General features: G+C 45.5%; 1 protein-coding gene and 1 non-coding gene across 2 annotated transcripts in view; both read left to right on the top strand.

Moving 5' to 3' along the window:
- The window catches only part of DCLK3 (doublecortin like kinase 3), a 39,093-nt gene extending 34,447 nt beyond the window's left edge, over window positions 1-4,646 (top strand). Inside the window, exons 3-5 of the mRNA XM_043443342.1 lie at window positions 1,348-1,480; window positions 2,903-3,070; window positions 4,020-4,646. Coding sequence (XP_043299277.1) covers window positions 1,348-1,480; window positions 2,903-3,070; window positions 4,020-4,183 — 465 coding nt within the window. The 3' untranslated portion in view covers window positions 4,184-4,646. The remainder of the gene's footprint in view (window positions 1-1,347; window positions 1,481-2,902; window positions 3,071-4,019) is intronic.
- TRNAE-CUC lies at window positions 2,455-2,527 on the top strand. Its single transcript has one exon. It is a non-coding gene; the product is annotated as a tRNA-Glu (tRNA).
- Window positions 4,647-14,718: the final 10,072 nt, after the last annotated feature.

Below are 14,718 nucleotides of genomic sequence, written 5' to 3'. Positions count from 1 at the left end.
GGTCAGGTTAATTATGGAGACATTGATTAGCCTGCCCAGTGGTGACTTGGGCTCAGTGATTAAGACACATTCTGCTCACAGAGATGTAAGCTCTCTGGCAGGAACTGAAGCATATTTGGAGCACTTACCCTTGTCTGGGGAGATTTGGGGGGGGTGGCTGCCCACCCTGCATTTTTGGGTGACTGTGGGGCTGATGGGGCTCGGGGAGCCCTGCCTGATGCCCTGCGGACCCCCAGGTGCTGCCTCCTGCAACAGAAATAACCCCTTGCTGGCAGATTTAGGGTCATACACCAGTTATAAGCACAGACTGTAAAGCCCAAGTGTTCAGGGTTCAAACTGCACCTCACCATTTACTGTGTCCCTGTGCCTCCACTTCCTCATCTGTAAAACGGGGATGTGAGCGGCCTCACAAGACTGCAATGAGGAGCACGTGAATTAATACTTTGTAATATGTTATAAGCAATGCCTGGCCCTGAAGAAGCATGACAGAGGCGTTTGTTAGGTAAACAAATAATTTTAGCCTCCACTGCTTATTTGTCTACTGCTCCATTCCAGTTCCTACTTCTTTTCCTTTTTTTTTTTTTCCTCTGCTCAGATTTTGCATTACCCACAGCATTTTTTCTAGCTCTTGTTAAAGCTAGTCTGTGTTAAAAAAAAATGGGGTTCCCAGGTGGCTCAGTTGGTAAAGAATCCACCTGCAATTTTCAGGTTCGATCCCTTGGTTGGGAAGATCCCCTGGAGGAGGGCATGGCAACCCTCTCCAGTATTCTTACATGGAGAATCCCATGGACAGAGGAGCCTGGCCAGCTACAGTCCATGGGGTCGCAGAGTTGGACATGACTGAAGCAACTTAGCACGCATGCACACACTTGCTCACTGATCCTTATTCTAACTCAGTGCTGCCCAATGGAGCTTTCTGTCATGATGGAAATATTGTAGATTTTCATGGTCCAATGTGGTGGCCCTTAGCCACAGACGGCGTTTGAACACTTGAAACGTGGCTAGTGCATCTGAGAAACTGAATTTTTAATTTAATTTTGATTTAAATTAATTCAATTTAAAATAAATAGCCATCTGTGACAATATGGTGCTGCCACATTGGACAGCAGAGAAAATCTAACTCATTGGTTCTTTTTTTTTTTTATTAGTTGGAGGCTGATTACTTTACATCATTGGTTCTTTAGTAAGCAAGTGTCACTGAGATCAAGTTGAATTTGTCAGTGTCAGGTTAATCTATAAGTGCCTGTGTTTTACTATTTGCTTGTCCTGTGTTTTTATGTTCGTATTTCTATTCCTTCTTTGTTCTCATCACAATTTTGGTGGTTTGGGGATTTTGGTTTCTTACAGGTTCAGCGAAATGAGGACAAATCTACCACCTTGAAACTGGCTGATTTTGGTCTTGCAAAGCATGTGGTGAGGCCTATATTTACTGTGTGTGGGACTCCAACTTATGTAGCTCCTGAAATCCTCTCTGAGAAAGGTAAAGGTTACACATGGCTCTGTGGGACTCTAGCTTGCTTACTAACCAATGTTTACTTTTTACTATTTAAATTTCACATTTTTCAACATGAAGCAGTTAAAAATCTCAGAGATTGGCTCTGCATTTGCACTTGGATATTAAATATTTGAAGTAGGTCTCCTTGACCAAAGCATGAGAACTTTTTCCTCATCAGGGCTGCTCTTATTACAGAGAAGAGATTGTGGGTGTGTGGGTGTGGGTGTGGGTGTGTGTGTGTTGGCGGGACAGTGAGATGAAAGATGGTGGAGAATTGAATGAGAAACTCAAGCAAGCAAGGTCATTTAGCCACTCACCCAAAGCTACCTCTAAGGGAGAGACAAGGAGCAGTTCTTATGGTAATTGGCTTTAAAACTTCTTTTTTAACCTTGCAATTAAAGGTAAAGGAGGTCCCAATTCAAACCCCATGAATAATATATGTATATTGCATATTGTATAAGGGTCCATGGACTATTTTAGTGATGGACTCTGTAAAGGATATACAAGGAAATCATCTTCATCATTATTATATGGCTCCAAGTATGTGAATAACTATTTAGCCATCCTTGCACTCCAGGAGAAATCAGTTAAACCACCTCTGATGGCTAAAGATGGGAAAGCTCTAGATGGGTTATAAGCTTGGGGGTAGGGAGAAGGGAGAGTTTTATCCCAGCAGCAAATGCATGAGGGAAGCCAAGATACAGAGATTACCCTGTGCATGGAAGTTGGGTGATAGAGACTTTGAAAAACCAGCCTCAGTAGAGCAGAGGGAAGTGCAATTGGATGGGGAGGTTTAGCCTGGATTCTCCACAAATGAGTCTGAACTCAGTGTGGCCAGCAGAGTTGCCATGGTAACGTGGTGACAGTGTGACAGGAGAGTACTGAGTGACTATGGACATTTTAATGGAGGCATTACTGAGCTGGATCAGAGAGGCATGAAAGCAAGTAAGCTAGGGACTTCCCTGGTGGTCCAGTGACTAAGACTCTGCACTCTCAATGCAGGGGACTTAGGTTCGATCCCTGGTCAGGGAACTAGATCCTAAATGCTGCAACAAAGAGTTCCCATGCCACAACAAAGACTGAAGATCCCACATGCTGGAGCTAAGACCTGGCACAGCCAAATAAATATATAAGTAAGTAAATATTTTAAAAAAGAAAACAAATATGGCTACGTGAACTCTGGGAAGCCAGGACAGTAGGGCTCGTGCCAGCTAACACAGAGTGTTGGAAAAGAAAGCTCTTTGGGAGATGGGAACAGGGTGAGTTAAATTTTGAACACATTGATTTTATAGAGACAGCAGGATGGATACACACAGAGTTGTCTGGTTGGCTGAATGTGTGGTTTTGAGACCGCTCCATACCAAGATGGCAGCCAAGAAATGATGTGCCTCTGCCTCCATTGCACAGGTTACGGGCTGGAGGTGGATATGTGGGCTGCGGGCGTGATCCTCTACATCCTCTTGTGTGGCTTCCCCCCATTCCGCAGCCCAGAGAGGGACCAGGAGGAGCTCTTTAACATCATCCAGCTCGGCCGCTTCGAGTTCCTGGCTCCTTACTGGGACAATATCTCTGATGGTGAGACTTTGGGCTTCCCAGGCAGGAGGGGTGGGGGATGGGGAGCTGGAGCCCCTTCTGGGATCTGACTGCAGAGCCCGTTTTCAGGTCAGGTGTGTGAAATGATACCCAGAGAACCTGCTACGGTACCCGGGCCATCCGCATCTTCTGCTTTCCTTTATTTTCTGCTAGCTTTGTGTAGATCTCCATAGCATCCCAAACACAGGACTTGCTTTGAGATGTAAGTCTCACCACCAGTTGGAGTCACCAAATACTTTTCTTGAAGCCAGCTGAAGAACCTCAGAACTGGAAAAATATCAGAAACGTGGAATCCTCATTTGAAAAGATCAAAGCCATCTCACATACAGAAGTGTCTATGAATCAGATAGACTAGAGATGCTTATTTTACCTGTGAATAGTCAGGTCTCTAGGGGCATCCTTGGGGCACAGGGGCTCTGGAAAGTCAGAGGGTGAAGGTCAGAGGTACCTTTAGTGGAGCAGAAGCTTGTGTGGTCCTCCTCCCTTTTGGCCCTTTCAGGTGAAATCTTTCCCTTGATTTACACATTTAAAATATGTATAGGTATGGTACATGGCCTCCATGTGTCCTCTTGGGCTGGACGGCGCCATGGGTGGTAGTGGTGGGCCTGACCTCACGATTCTATGTCTAACATGGTAGCCCGGTAGCTGCATGGGGCTATTTGAATTTAAGTGTCAGTGAATTAAAAGGAAATGCAAGAAGAATTCAGTTCATCAGTTGCACCAGCTGAATTTCAAATGCTCAGTAGCCCCAAGTCAGTAGCACGGATGTGGAAAGTTTCCATCGTGGCAGATGGTTCTGAGGGCCAGTGGTCCTCTGGTCCAGCACTTGTCGCTAACACAGATGTTTGTGTCCTTATTTCCTGTATGGAAAAGGAAAACGCTGAACCATCTGAATCCATCTCATTTTTCCATCCTTCTATCATTCCAACAGCTGCCAAAGATCTGGTGAGCCGGTTGCTGGTGGTAGACCCCAAAAAGCGCTACACGGCCCACCAGGTCCTTCAGCATCCCTGGCTTGAAGCTGCCGGAAAGACCAGCAGGGCAAACCTCCAGAAGGAGGTGCCCCCCAGCAGCGAGGACCACTTCCGGAGCTAGCACACGTGGGCTGCAAAGCAGATGTCACAGTCACAGCCTCAGCATCTACCCAGTCCTCCGTGGTCCTGCTTGGGGACAGAGAAGAAGATAGACGTCGAGGAGAAAAACAATGAAAAAGGCTTCTTCACATAATTGGAGAATCAAGGGAAGGAGTGAAGACCCTCAGTATATTTTAAAGCGTATTTAAAAAGATAAACTTGAGTCTTAATGTTAAATGTTGTAACATATGTTTAGGTTTTTAGATTTGAAGTCTTTAATACGTTGTGGGAGGTGGGGTGGGGAGACTTATTCTCAGTGAGGAATTTTTTGGTAATAATGATTTGTGTTTTGCTTCTTCCTTATAATCAAGTTCGTAGTATATATTACGCGAGTGGTGCTTACCAGGGTTTAAACTCCCCCTGTGAAATTAATCATCCGAATTGTAGTCCTTCCTCATTAATAAAATGTGCTCTGGATAACTGAAGCGAACTGTATTCTGACTGCTTCTTAATGCTGGTGATGAAAACCAGCGAATTATAGTTCAGACATGTCTCCTGAAACCCCTGTGTCTACATGTAAATGTGCTAACGGATCCTTGATGAACTGACCAGAGCTGTTTGTTGAGGATATGCTGGTCTGGGTCTCTTGCATTTTAGTTCTACTGAAAATCAGATTTGGTGCAGCCTGAAATGGAAAGAAGAAATCATCGATTCATTCCTATCCCTTTAGGACCCATTTAGACCATGTTTCAGTTACTGAGCCTCGGGCCTCAATCCTTTCTACGTGAAGTTAGGCTTCTGCTCAGGTTGCGATTGTGTTAATGTTTTCAGATCAGGAGGGACCCATTTAGTGCACTAGTAGGTCAGAAATGCAGTTACTGGGTTACACTGGGGCTGGAAGGGGCTCCGAGGGTTCAGACGTGTTCCTCCCTGCGGGGCATACACTCAGAGGGCGCTTGACATGGGGTCACTGGTTATTTCACTCCAGATTTCTGTACCGGTAGATGACTCTGGGAGTACCAATGAGCTGAAAGTAAAACATCATCCTGATGTTTCCCAACCTGACCTTTCAGGGTCATGTGCAACCTGGTCGAAAGGACACAAAATCAGTCCAAAAGTGTGGGTTTCTCATCCCCCCTGTTCCTTTCTGACAGCGTAGGTGTCATTTCGGTGGAAGAAGTGCATCCATCAGCAAACAGGAGAGGCTCTAGTATGAGGAATTGCTGGCACAGGTGTAGGAGAATGCAGAAAGCAGACAGGAGGTAATCGAGACGTTAACACCTAGATGAGAAGCCAAGGGAAGAGGTTGGAGTGATTGAATGTAGATTCTTGGAGGAGGAACCCTTGCAGTGGATTCTGATTGTGCCACCCAGATCCCTGCTCAAGACTGAAGGGAATAAGCTGCAGGGTGGTGCTGGCTGATAGCCCTCAGCTATGAATGGGAATTGCCTTTAGCTGGGAGGAGTCCCCTCACCCGGGATCACACCCCTTTCCCAGGAATGGGCTGCATCCAATGATGTCTCCATTTAGGGCTTGACCAGAGAGCACTGAAGGGCCCTGCACTTTCACAGCTCCCCGTGGGGGTGGCTGAGCCTTGGTGGAGTCTGCATCAACAGTCCAATTCTCCCTCATCTGGTCCTGATGCTTTTCCTTCTCTTCCAGAGGTTGATGGTCCTGAGGTCACTCCCTGATGAAGCTTCTGCACTCTAATTTCCATCTCAGGGTTGGCTTCCCAGGGAACAGAGCCTGGGACATGCCCTAGGAACTTAGAATGACTGCAAATAGGTACCAGCTGGTGCTTTGACTTCAGGAGCTCTGTGGAGGGGCCCCCTGGAGCTTGGACCCAGACACCTAAGGAGGGGGTGCTGCCAAGCAGGCAGTACAGTGGGACTCACTCTAGAAATGTGGAAAGAAACTGGAAGCTGGAAGCTGGAACCAATTGCTACTGGAAGATCTTTTGGTAAATGCCGGAGCCTGCCGGCAAACGAACTGGTCAAGAACGCAATTACCAGAGTACCTAGGAAAAAGAAGACTCAGAAAGAAGACTCAGAAAGAGAAAGATGGGGTTGAGAGGGACGGAGTCCGCTTGCGTCTGACTCCGCCAACTTTATTGAAGAATACCACGCCTATATATACTCTAACAGGAGTTACTAAGAATAGATCGAGGGTTTGCATACGTGCAGAGCTACAGATGTTTTAAATTTCCACACTTAAGATCAGTAAAGCATTAATTACCCTAGCGCCCAACATGATTAAGATCATTAGAACATTAGGTAGAAAACAGGCTTCATCAATAGAACATTAGATGGAAGACAGGTTTCGAACATGAGGAGTTTTTCAGCACCAGAAAAACAGGCAAAAAGGTCACCGGTGTGTTTTTTTCCCTGAAGGAGACAAATGCCAGTCTATACTTTAACAAGAAGGGGTGGCAGGACAAAGAGAGACCCTTTGTTCTCTCTTAGGGCCATAAGGGGCCTGTACGTTCAGGCCGGCTCCCTGCAGGTAAAGCCACCCAGAGGCACTAAATCCAAAGGAGAATGTTCAGACCTCATACGACATCATTTGATCCTATTGACCGCTCTCTGTTTGAGTCACTTCTCCACTTGGCTTCCATAAGTGATGCATTTTCCTGGTTTTCTTCCTACATCTCTATTTACTCCTTTGAGTCTGCTGAGCAGGCTTAGTCTTTGACATGCTGAACGTTGTAGCTCCATTATTAAGTCACTGAGTCAGTCAGTTCAGTCACTCAGTCATGTCCAACTCTTAGCAACCCCGTGGACTGCAGCCTCCCAGACTCCATCCATGGGATTTTCCAGGCAAGAGTAGAGTAGGTTGCCAGTGGCTTCTCCATGTGAGATGAGTGCAATTGTTCAGTAGTTTGAGAATTCTTTGGCATTGCCTTTCTTTGGGATTGGGATGAAAACTGACCTTTTCCAGTCCTGTGGCCACTACTGAGTTTTCCAAATTTGTTGGCATATTGAGTGCAGCACTTTCACAGCATCATCTTTTAGGATTTGAAATAGCTCAACTGGAATTCCATCACCTCCACTTGACTTCACACTCAAGGATGTCTGGCTCTAGGTGAGTGATCACACCATCGTGATTATCTGGGTCATGAAGATCTTTTTCGTATAGTTCTGTGTATTCTTGCCACCTTTTCTTAATCTCTTCTGCTTCTGTTAGGTCCATACCATTTCTGTCCTTTATTGTGCCCATCTTTGCATGAAATGTTCCCCTGATATCTCTAATTTTCTTGAAGAGATCTCTAGTCTTTCCCATTTTATTGTTTTCCTCTATTTCTTTGCACTGATCACTGAGGAAGGCTTTCTTATCTCTCCTTGCTATTCTTTGGAACTCTGCATTCAAATGGGTATATCTTTCCTTTTCTCCTTTGCCTTTCACTTCTCTTCTTTTCTCAACTATTTGTAAAGCCTCCTCAGACAACCATTTTGCCACTTTGCATTTCTTTTTCTTGGGGATGGTCTTGATCCCTGTTTCCTGTACAATGTCATGAACCTCCGTCCAAAGTTCTTCAGGCTCTCTATCAGATCTAATCCCTTGAATCTATTTGTCACTTCCACTGTAAAATCATAAGGGATTTGATAAGCGACTGAACTGAACTGACCTGAATGGTCTAGTGGTTTTCCCTACTTTCTTCAATATAAGTTTGAATTTGGCAATAAAGTGTTCATGATCTGAGCCACAGTCAGCTCCAGGTCTTGTTTTTGCTGCCTGTATAGCGTTTCTCCATCTTTGACTGCAAAGAATATAACCAGTCTGATTTTGGTATTGGCCATCTGGTGATGTCCATGGGTAGAGTCTTCTCTTGCATTGTTGGAAGAGGGTGTTTGCTCTGACCAGTGCGTTCTCTTGGCAAAACTCTATTAGCCTTTGCCCTGCTTCATTTTGTACTCTAAGACCATATTTGCCTGTTACTCCAGGTGTTTCTTGACTTCCTACTTTTGCATTCCAGTCCCCTATAATGAAAAGGACATCTCTTTTGGATGTTAGTTCTAGAAGGTCTTGTAGGTCTTTATAGAACTGTTCAACTTCAGTTTTTTCAGCATTACTGGTCGGGGCATAGACTTGGATTACCATGATATTGAATGGTTTGCCTTGGAAACGAACAGAGATCATTCTGTCATTTTTGAGATTGCATCCAAGTACTGTATGTTGGACTCTTTTGTTGATTATGATGGCTACTCCATTTCTTCTAAGGGATTCTTGCCCACAGTAGTAGATATAATGGTCATTTGAGTTAAATTCCCCCATTCCAGTCGATTTTAGTTCACTGATTCCTAAAATGTTGATGGTCACTCTTGCCATCTGTTGCTTGACCACTTCCCTGCCTTGATTCACGGACCTAACATTCCAGGTTCCTATGCAATATTGCTCTTTACAGCATCAGACCTTGCTTCTATCACCAGTCACATCCACAACTGAGTGTTGTTTTTGCTTTGGCTCCGTCTCTTCATTGTTTCTGGAGTTATTTCTCCACTGATCTCCAGTAGCATATTGGGCACCTACCGACCTGGGGAGTTCATCTTTCAGTGTGCTATCTTTTTGCCTTTTCCTACTGTTCATGGGGTTCTCAAGGCAAGAACACTTGCCAGAAGTGTTTGCAAGAAGGTTTGCCAGTCCCTTCTCCAGTGGACCACATTCTGTCAGAACTCTCCAACATGACCTGTCTGTCTTGGGTGGCCCTACACAGCATGGCTGATAGTTTCATTGAGTTAGACAAGGCTGTGGTCTATGTGATCAGTTTGGTTAGTTTTCTGTGATTGTGGTTTTCATTCTGTCTGCCCTCTGATAGAGAAGGATAAGAGGCTTATGGAAGCTTCCTGATGGGAGAGACTGACTGAGGGGGAAACTGGGTCTTGTTCTGATGGGCGGGGCCATGCTTAGTAAATCTTTAATCCAATTTTTGTTGATGGGTGGGGCTGTGTTCCCTCCCTGTTATTTACCTGGGGCCAAACTGTGGTGGGGACTTCCCTGGTGGCTCAGATGGTGAAGTGTCTGTCTACAATGTGGGAGACCTGGGTACGATACCTGGGTCGGGAAGATCCCCTGGAGAAGGAAATGGCAACCCACTCCAGTACTCTTGCCTAGAAAATCCCATGGACGGGGGAGCCTGGTGCAGGCTACTGTCAATGGGGTCACAAAGAGTCGGACTCGACTGAGCGACTTCACTTCACTAAACTATGGTGGAGGTAGTGAAGATAATGGCGACCTCATTCAAAAGGCCCCATGCCGGCACTGCTACATTCAGGGCCCCCAACCCTGCAGCAGGCCACTGCCGACCCTCTCCTCCACCGGAGACTCCTGGACACTCACGGGCGAGTCTGGGTCAGTCTCTTGTGGGGTCACTGCTCCTTTCTCCTGGGTCCTGGTGCATACAAGGTTCTGTTTGTGACCTCCAATAGTCTGTTTCCCAGTCCATTAAGTCACTAGGGAAGTGTAAATCAAACCCATGATGAAATAGTATACAGCTATTAGAGTGGCTAAAATTAACTGGACAAATAAGTGAAAAGACCGACACTGCCCTGTATTTTTTGAGAATATGTAGACTTGAGGTTGGTCCCCTAGCAATGTGGAGAATGTTTTCTGTGAACACCACAAGCAAGCATAGACTGAAGCTCAACATGTAGACCCTTGGTTAAGCCTATTTCAAACACAGGGTCCCCTTTTGGAAGGTACACAATGGCTGGAAGTAGAAATCTGCATGTCAAGATAGAAGTAGCATCAGTGTCAGATTCTACGAAGTGTGTTTACCCTGATTCAGTGTAATCTTCCTGATCGGGTTGACCTGTTTTACCATTTTTTCCAGTGGTAAAATATGTGATTTAGGAGAAATGCTTTGACTTTGCACGTCTGTGTGTCATGAGTCTACAAGGGCTTGTAATGGTGTACACAGTGCCTCCTAGAATATCTGAAGATCCAAATCAAATCTGTGAAAAGAATCAGAATTTTCTAGTCCATCACCTTTGGGAGTGAGTTCTCTGCTGCCATCTTGTGGCCCTTAGAATAATAACATCTAGCACGTTGCCTTTGGTCCAGTGACTCACCCACCCAGGTCCAAGGTTCCTCCTCTGTCCCATTCAGTGGTCCCCTGGATTCTGGGTGAATACTTTCCATGCAGGATGTCAAACTGCAAAGCAGTCTATACCTATGTTGGGAAGCTTTGAGTATGAGAAAGTTCTTTCTAATGCTCATCCAGATTCTGCTTTGGCCTAATTTCTATCCAACCTGCCCTTGTTCTACTATTTAATTTTTAAATATTTGAAGGTATCTGCTATTCCTATTTCCACACATTTTCCCTGAGACTGAGTATTGCAGCTCCTTCATCATCTTCTCATGGGATACGTTTCCCAGAGCCCTCATCATCCTGTACTTCTCTCTCAGGTCAGGTTCCCTGGTAGCAGAGCCTGACACAGAGATTCTACTCCAAGGGGTTTACTGAGGGGAGTGCCCTCAGCGTGCACTTGTAGGGGCTGGAAGCAGGATGGGGGAAGGATAGAGCTGAGCAGGGATGCGCTTTATAATTTGTGGAGGATTGTTCTTGATAGTTGTCCTGATCCATCCTCTGGGAGAATGTTTTGTATGAAAAAAAGAAAGGGAAGATATTACCAGCTCACTCCCAGTTATCAATGTCTCATGAGTCTTTCATCATGGCTGCCCTTCCAAGTATATGTCAATTGTACTTTCTGCATAATATTCATAATTTCTTTGAAATAATGATCTAGTAATATCTTAAGAACTCTTTGTTCCTTTTATGTCACCTGCCTTAGCTTGGGTTTCCTCAAAAAGTAAGGACTGAGGAGCAAACAGTCTTTTAGGGAGGTGATCAGGGAGCAGAAGTGAAGGAGTAGAGACGAGGAGAAACACTTAAGTCAGGAAGAATACAATGGAATACTACTCAGCCATAAAAAAGAAGGAAATTTTACCATTGGCCACAACATGGATGGACTTGAAGGGCATTATGCCAAGAGATATAAGTCAGAAAGACAAATACTGTATAATATTACCTGTACGTGGAATGTAAAAAATAAAACTAGTGAACATAACAACAACAACAAAACTCACAGACATAGAGAACAAAGTAGTGGTTACCAGTGGGAAGTACTGGGAGGGGCACATAGGGATAGGAGATTAACAGGTACAAACTATTAGGTATAAAATAGGGACTTCTCTGGTGGTCCAGCAGTTAAGACTCCAAGCTTCCACTGAGGGGACGAGGGTTTAATCCCCGACTGGGGAACTAAGATCCCACACGCCATGAGGTGTGGCAAAAAAAAAAGTATGAAATAAGCTACACGGATATATTGTACAACATAGGACGTGTAGCCAGTATTTTTCTTAATTTTTTTTTTTTTTTATATTTGTTTGCACTGTGTCTTCACTGCCGTGCTCTGGCTGTTATAGCCACGCTTTCCGGGAAACAGACTCACTCAGAAGGACAATGCAGATAGTGGAGTGCAGTTTATTACGCCGGCGGGCCCAAGGCAGAGTCTCCTCTTAGCCAAGGACCCCGTCCAGCATTTGTGAAAATCTTTTATACCCCATGTGTCCAAACCCACTACCCCAATTCCCTTGAGACTTACATAAACAAAGGAAGGGTAAATACAACTACAATAACCCCATCATTCACGTGTTATGTGTTCAAACAGTCAATAATCAATAAGCCCGCAGTTACATTCCAAATAGTTAATAACTGATAGCCTGTGCTTACATTCTGATAGATAGTGTCCGGAGGCAGGGGTGATTAGTGTCTGTTCTTCAAGATTCCCCTGCCCAGAGGGGGGTCTTATCCTTCCATTGTCATTCCCACAGGCGCTAAGCACAGAGTTCAGAGTCCACTGGAGAGGTGGCCGCGCACGATCAGCACAGACAGGCCTGAGATGGAGTCCAGGCCCTATGAATTCCTTCTTCATGGCTTTCTCTAGTTGCAGCAAGCGGGGACTACTCTTCTTGTGGTGTGCCAGCTTCGAATTGCAATGGCTTCTTTTGTTGCTGAGCACTGGAGTTAAGACTCATGGGCTCTGAAGCACTGGCTCAGTAGTTGTGGCCCACGGGGTTAGCTGCCTCACGGCATGTGGGATCTTCCTGGAGCAGGGATCGAACCCTTGTCCCCTGCATTGGCAGGAAAATTCTTTTTTTTTTTTTTTTTTGGCAGGCAAATTCTTAACCACTGGACCACCAGGGAAGCCCTAGCCAGTATTTTGTAATAACTATAAATTGAGTACAACCTTTATAAATTGTGACTCACTCTATTATACACTTGTTGCTTATAAAATACTATACATCAACTATACTTCAGAATTTTAAAAACTAAGAAGGTTCATCAGCAGTGAAGGTATAATCAAGAATTTTATTTTGGTTTCACTGAATTTGAAATAATTGTTTAGATATCCGATGAAGAAACTAAGCGGGCACTTGACAAAAAAGGAAAAAAAGTCAGGTTATTCACAACCAATAAAATGGAGCTGATCGCTGCTCAGTTTCTCCAGCAACAAGTCCCTCCTCTGACATAATGTCTGTCACCTCCCAGGCTTTCTTTTCTTTGGCGATCGACGACATTAATTAACTGGAGACCGAGCATTATGTCAGCCTCTAATTAGAATTATTCTAAAGATAAACAGCTAGCCTTTACTGTTGGTGGCAGCTGCTTTCCAGATGCCAAAAATCACCCCTGAGATCTTTTCTTACATTAAAAAATGGTCCCAGATGCTGCTTTTCACAAGCTCCATACATAGGTCTTCTTGGATATTTTCAATGTGTTAGTCCATAGAGTGGAAGCCATTACCACACTCATTTATTTTTCATGGAGTGTTGTAACAGGAATCCTGGATTCAGCAAGTGAAGCTAGAAGCTGCATTAATAATGTATGTTAAGTGCAGCTGGTTGGCACTCCCGTCATCTTAACATCACTTGGAGTGTCAGAGAGGGTGAGCTTTTCAAAGAGACACTCACTGAGCCTGGGGGTGGCCATCCTGCAGAGGTTAGTTGGGGGTCACCCATCTCCCTGAGAGCTTCACCTCCTCATCTAGCACGCGGCTCTCCAGCAAGTCACAGAGATGGGGTTTGCACAGGCAGAAGCCAGGGCATGCAGATCCAAAAAGGCCTGATTTTCCAGGACCATGGTGGCTTCCATGGTTTCACACAACTCATCTTGGGATAGCTTCTTACATTCTGGAAGAAGATGCTGCTGCTGCACTGATTTTGCATCTTCCAGGATGCTGGGCACTCTCAAGCTTCTCCTCAACCAACTTGAGAAGGAAATGGTCCATGCCCCTAGGAGCTGCCTCATTGTGGTTGAACTGGAAACCCAAGGAGAGGTAGGTGTAACACGTCTTAAGACACAGGTTGAGTAGGTGGTTGATGGTGGCCTCCACCCTCTACCTGGGCGGAATAATTCTAAGGAATCTGAGAGTTTCTGATTGGTCAGTAAGACCCTAAGCACACACACAGACACACATAGGTATTGGCTATTCCCTGGGGGCAGAGGACAGCTGAGAAGACAGTCCCAGAGGTTGCGAATGGAAAAGAGGTTGAGGGATGGCCAGAGGCCAGAAGGAGGGCATCCCTGGGTCTCTTCTGTCCAAACTCTGGAAGCAAGAAACAAATCCTTGGGACTAGCAGGCGCACTGCCTCTTCTATTGTCTTTATCTCTTTCTGGATCAAAACTTTCTCCTTCATGGATCATCCCAATCAGTATTTACACAGACTCAAGGGTCTCCCTGATGTTCCCAGGTGGCCCTAGTGGTAAGGAAACCTGCCTGCCGATGCAGGAGACATAAAAGATGTGAGTTCGATCCCTGGGTTGGGAAATCCCCTGGAGGAGGGCATGGCAACCCAATCCAGTATTCTTGCTGGAGAATCCCATGAACAGAGGAGCCTGGTGGGCTACAGTCCATGGGGTCACAAAAAGCTGGACACGACTGAAGCGACTTAGCACACAGGCATGCCAAGAGTCTCCCTAAATCTTTGCTTTCAGCGTGTTCAATGGACCAGCCTTGTCAACATCACCTAGGCGCCTGCTAGAAATGCACAATCTCAGGCCCCACCCCACCTGCTGAATGGTCCCCGGGTGATGTGCCTGTTCAATAAAGCTTGAGAAGCCCTGCCCTAAACCCCAGCCAGGTTTCTCTCAAAAAAATGCAAATCAGATCTTATCTAATCTCCCACAAAATCCTGTTTCCCCAGATTCTTTCCCTCCTTCCTGCTCTTCTGCAACTGCTAACGTTTCCTGACCTCCTTTGGTAAACACCAGGTAAAGTCTTTGCTCCCCCTTGGGTGACAATGCCCGACTCCCTTTCTCTGTGCATTTTGCCCTGGGCGAGGCAGTCTGATTAGAGTGTAGAGTCTCCTTGTCGAGGATTCTGAGCTCTTACTGTTGCACAAGTAACCTTTTCCGGACGTGCCAGTCATTTTTTCAGTCTGTCCTCGGCTCCACACTCCACCCTTGGTATTGGGAAGCACACTGACCGGAACCGCCCACCCTGGCCAGGCACCACCTGTGTGAGTTATTTTACGACAGGAGGTCCTAGTAAAGAACAC

Source organism: Cervus canadensis, chromosome 22 (assembly GCF_019320065.1).
Source record: "Cervus canadensis isolate Bull #8, Minnesota chromosome 22, ASM1932006v1, whole genome shotgun sequence".
NCBI classification, from domain to species: Eukaryota; Metazoa; Chordata; class Mammalia; order Artiodactyla; family Cervidae; genus Cervus; species Cervus canadensis.
This window is presented reverse-complemented; position numbering and strand designations above follow the sequence as displayed.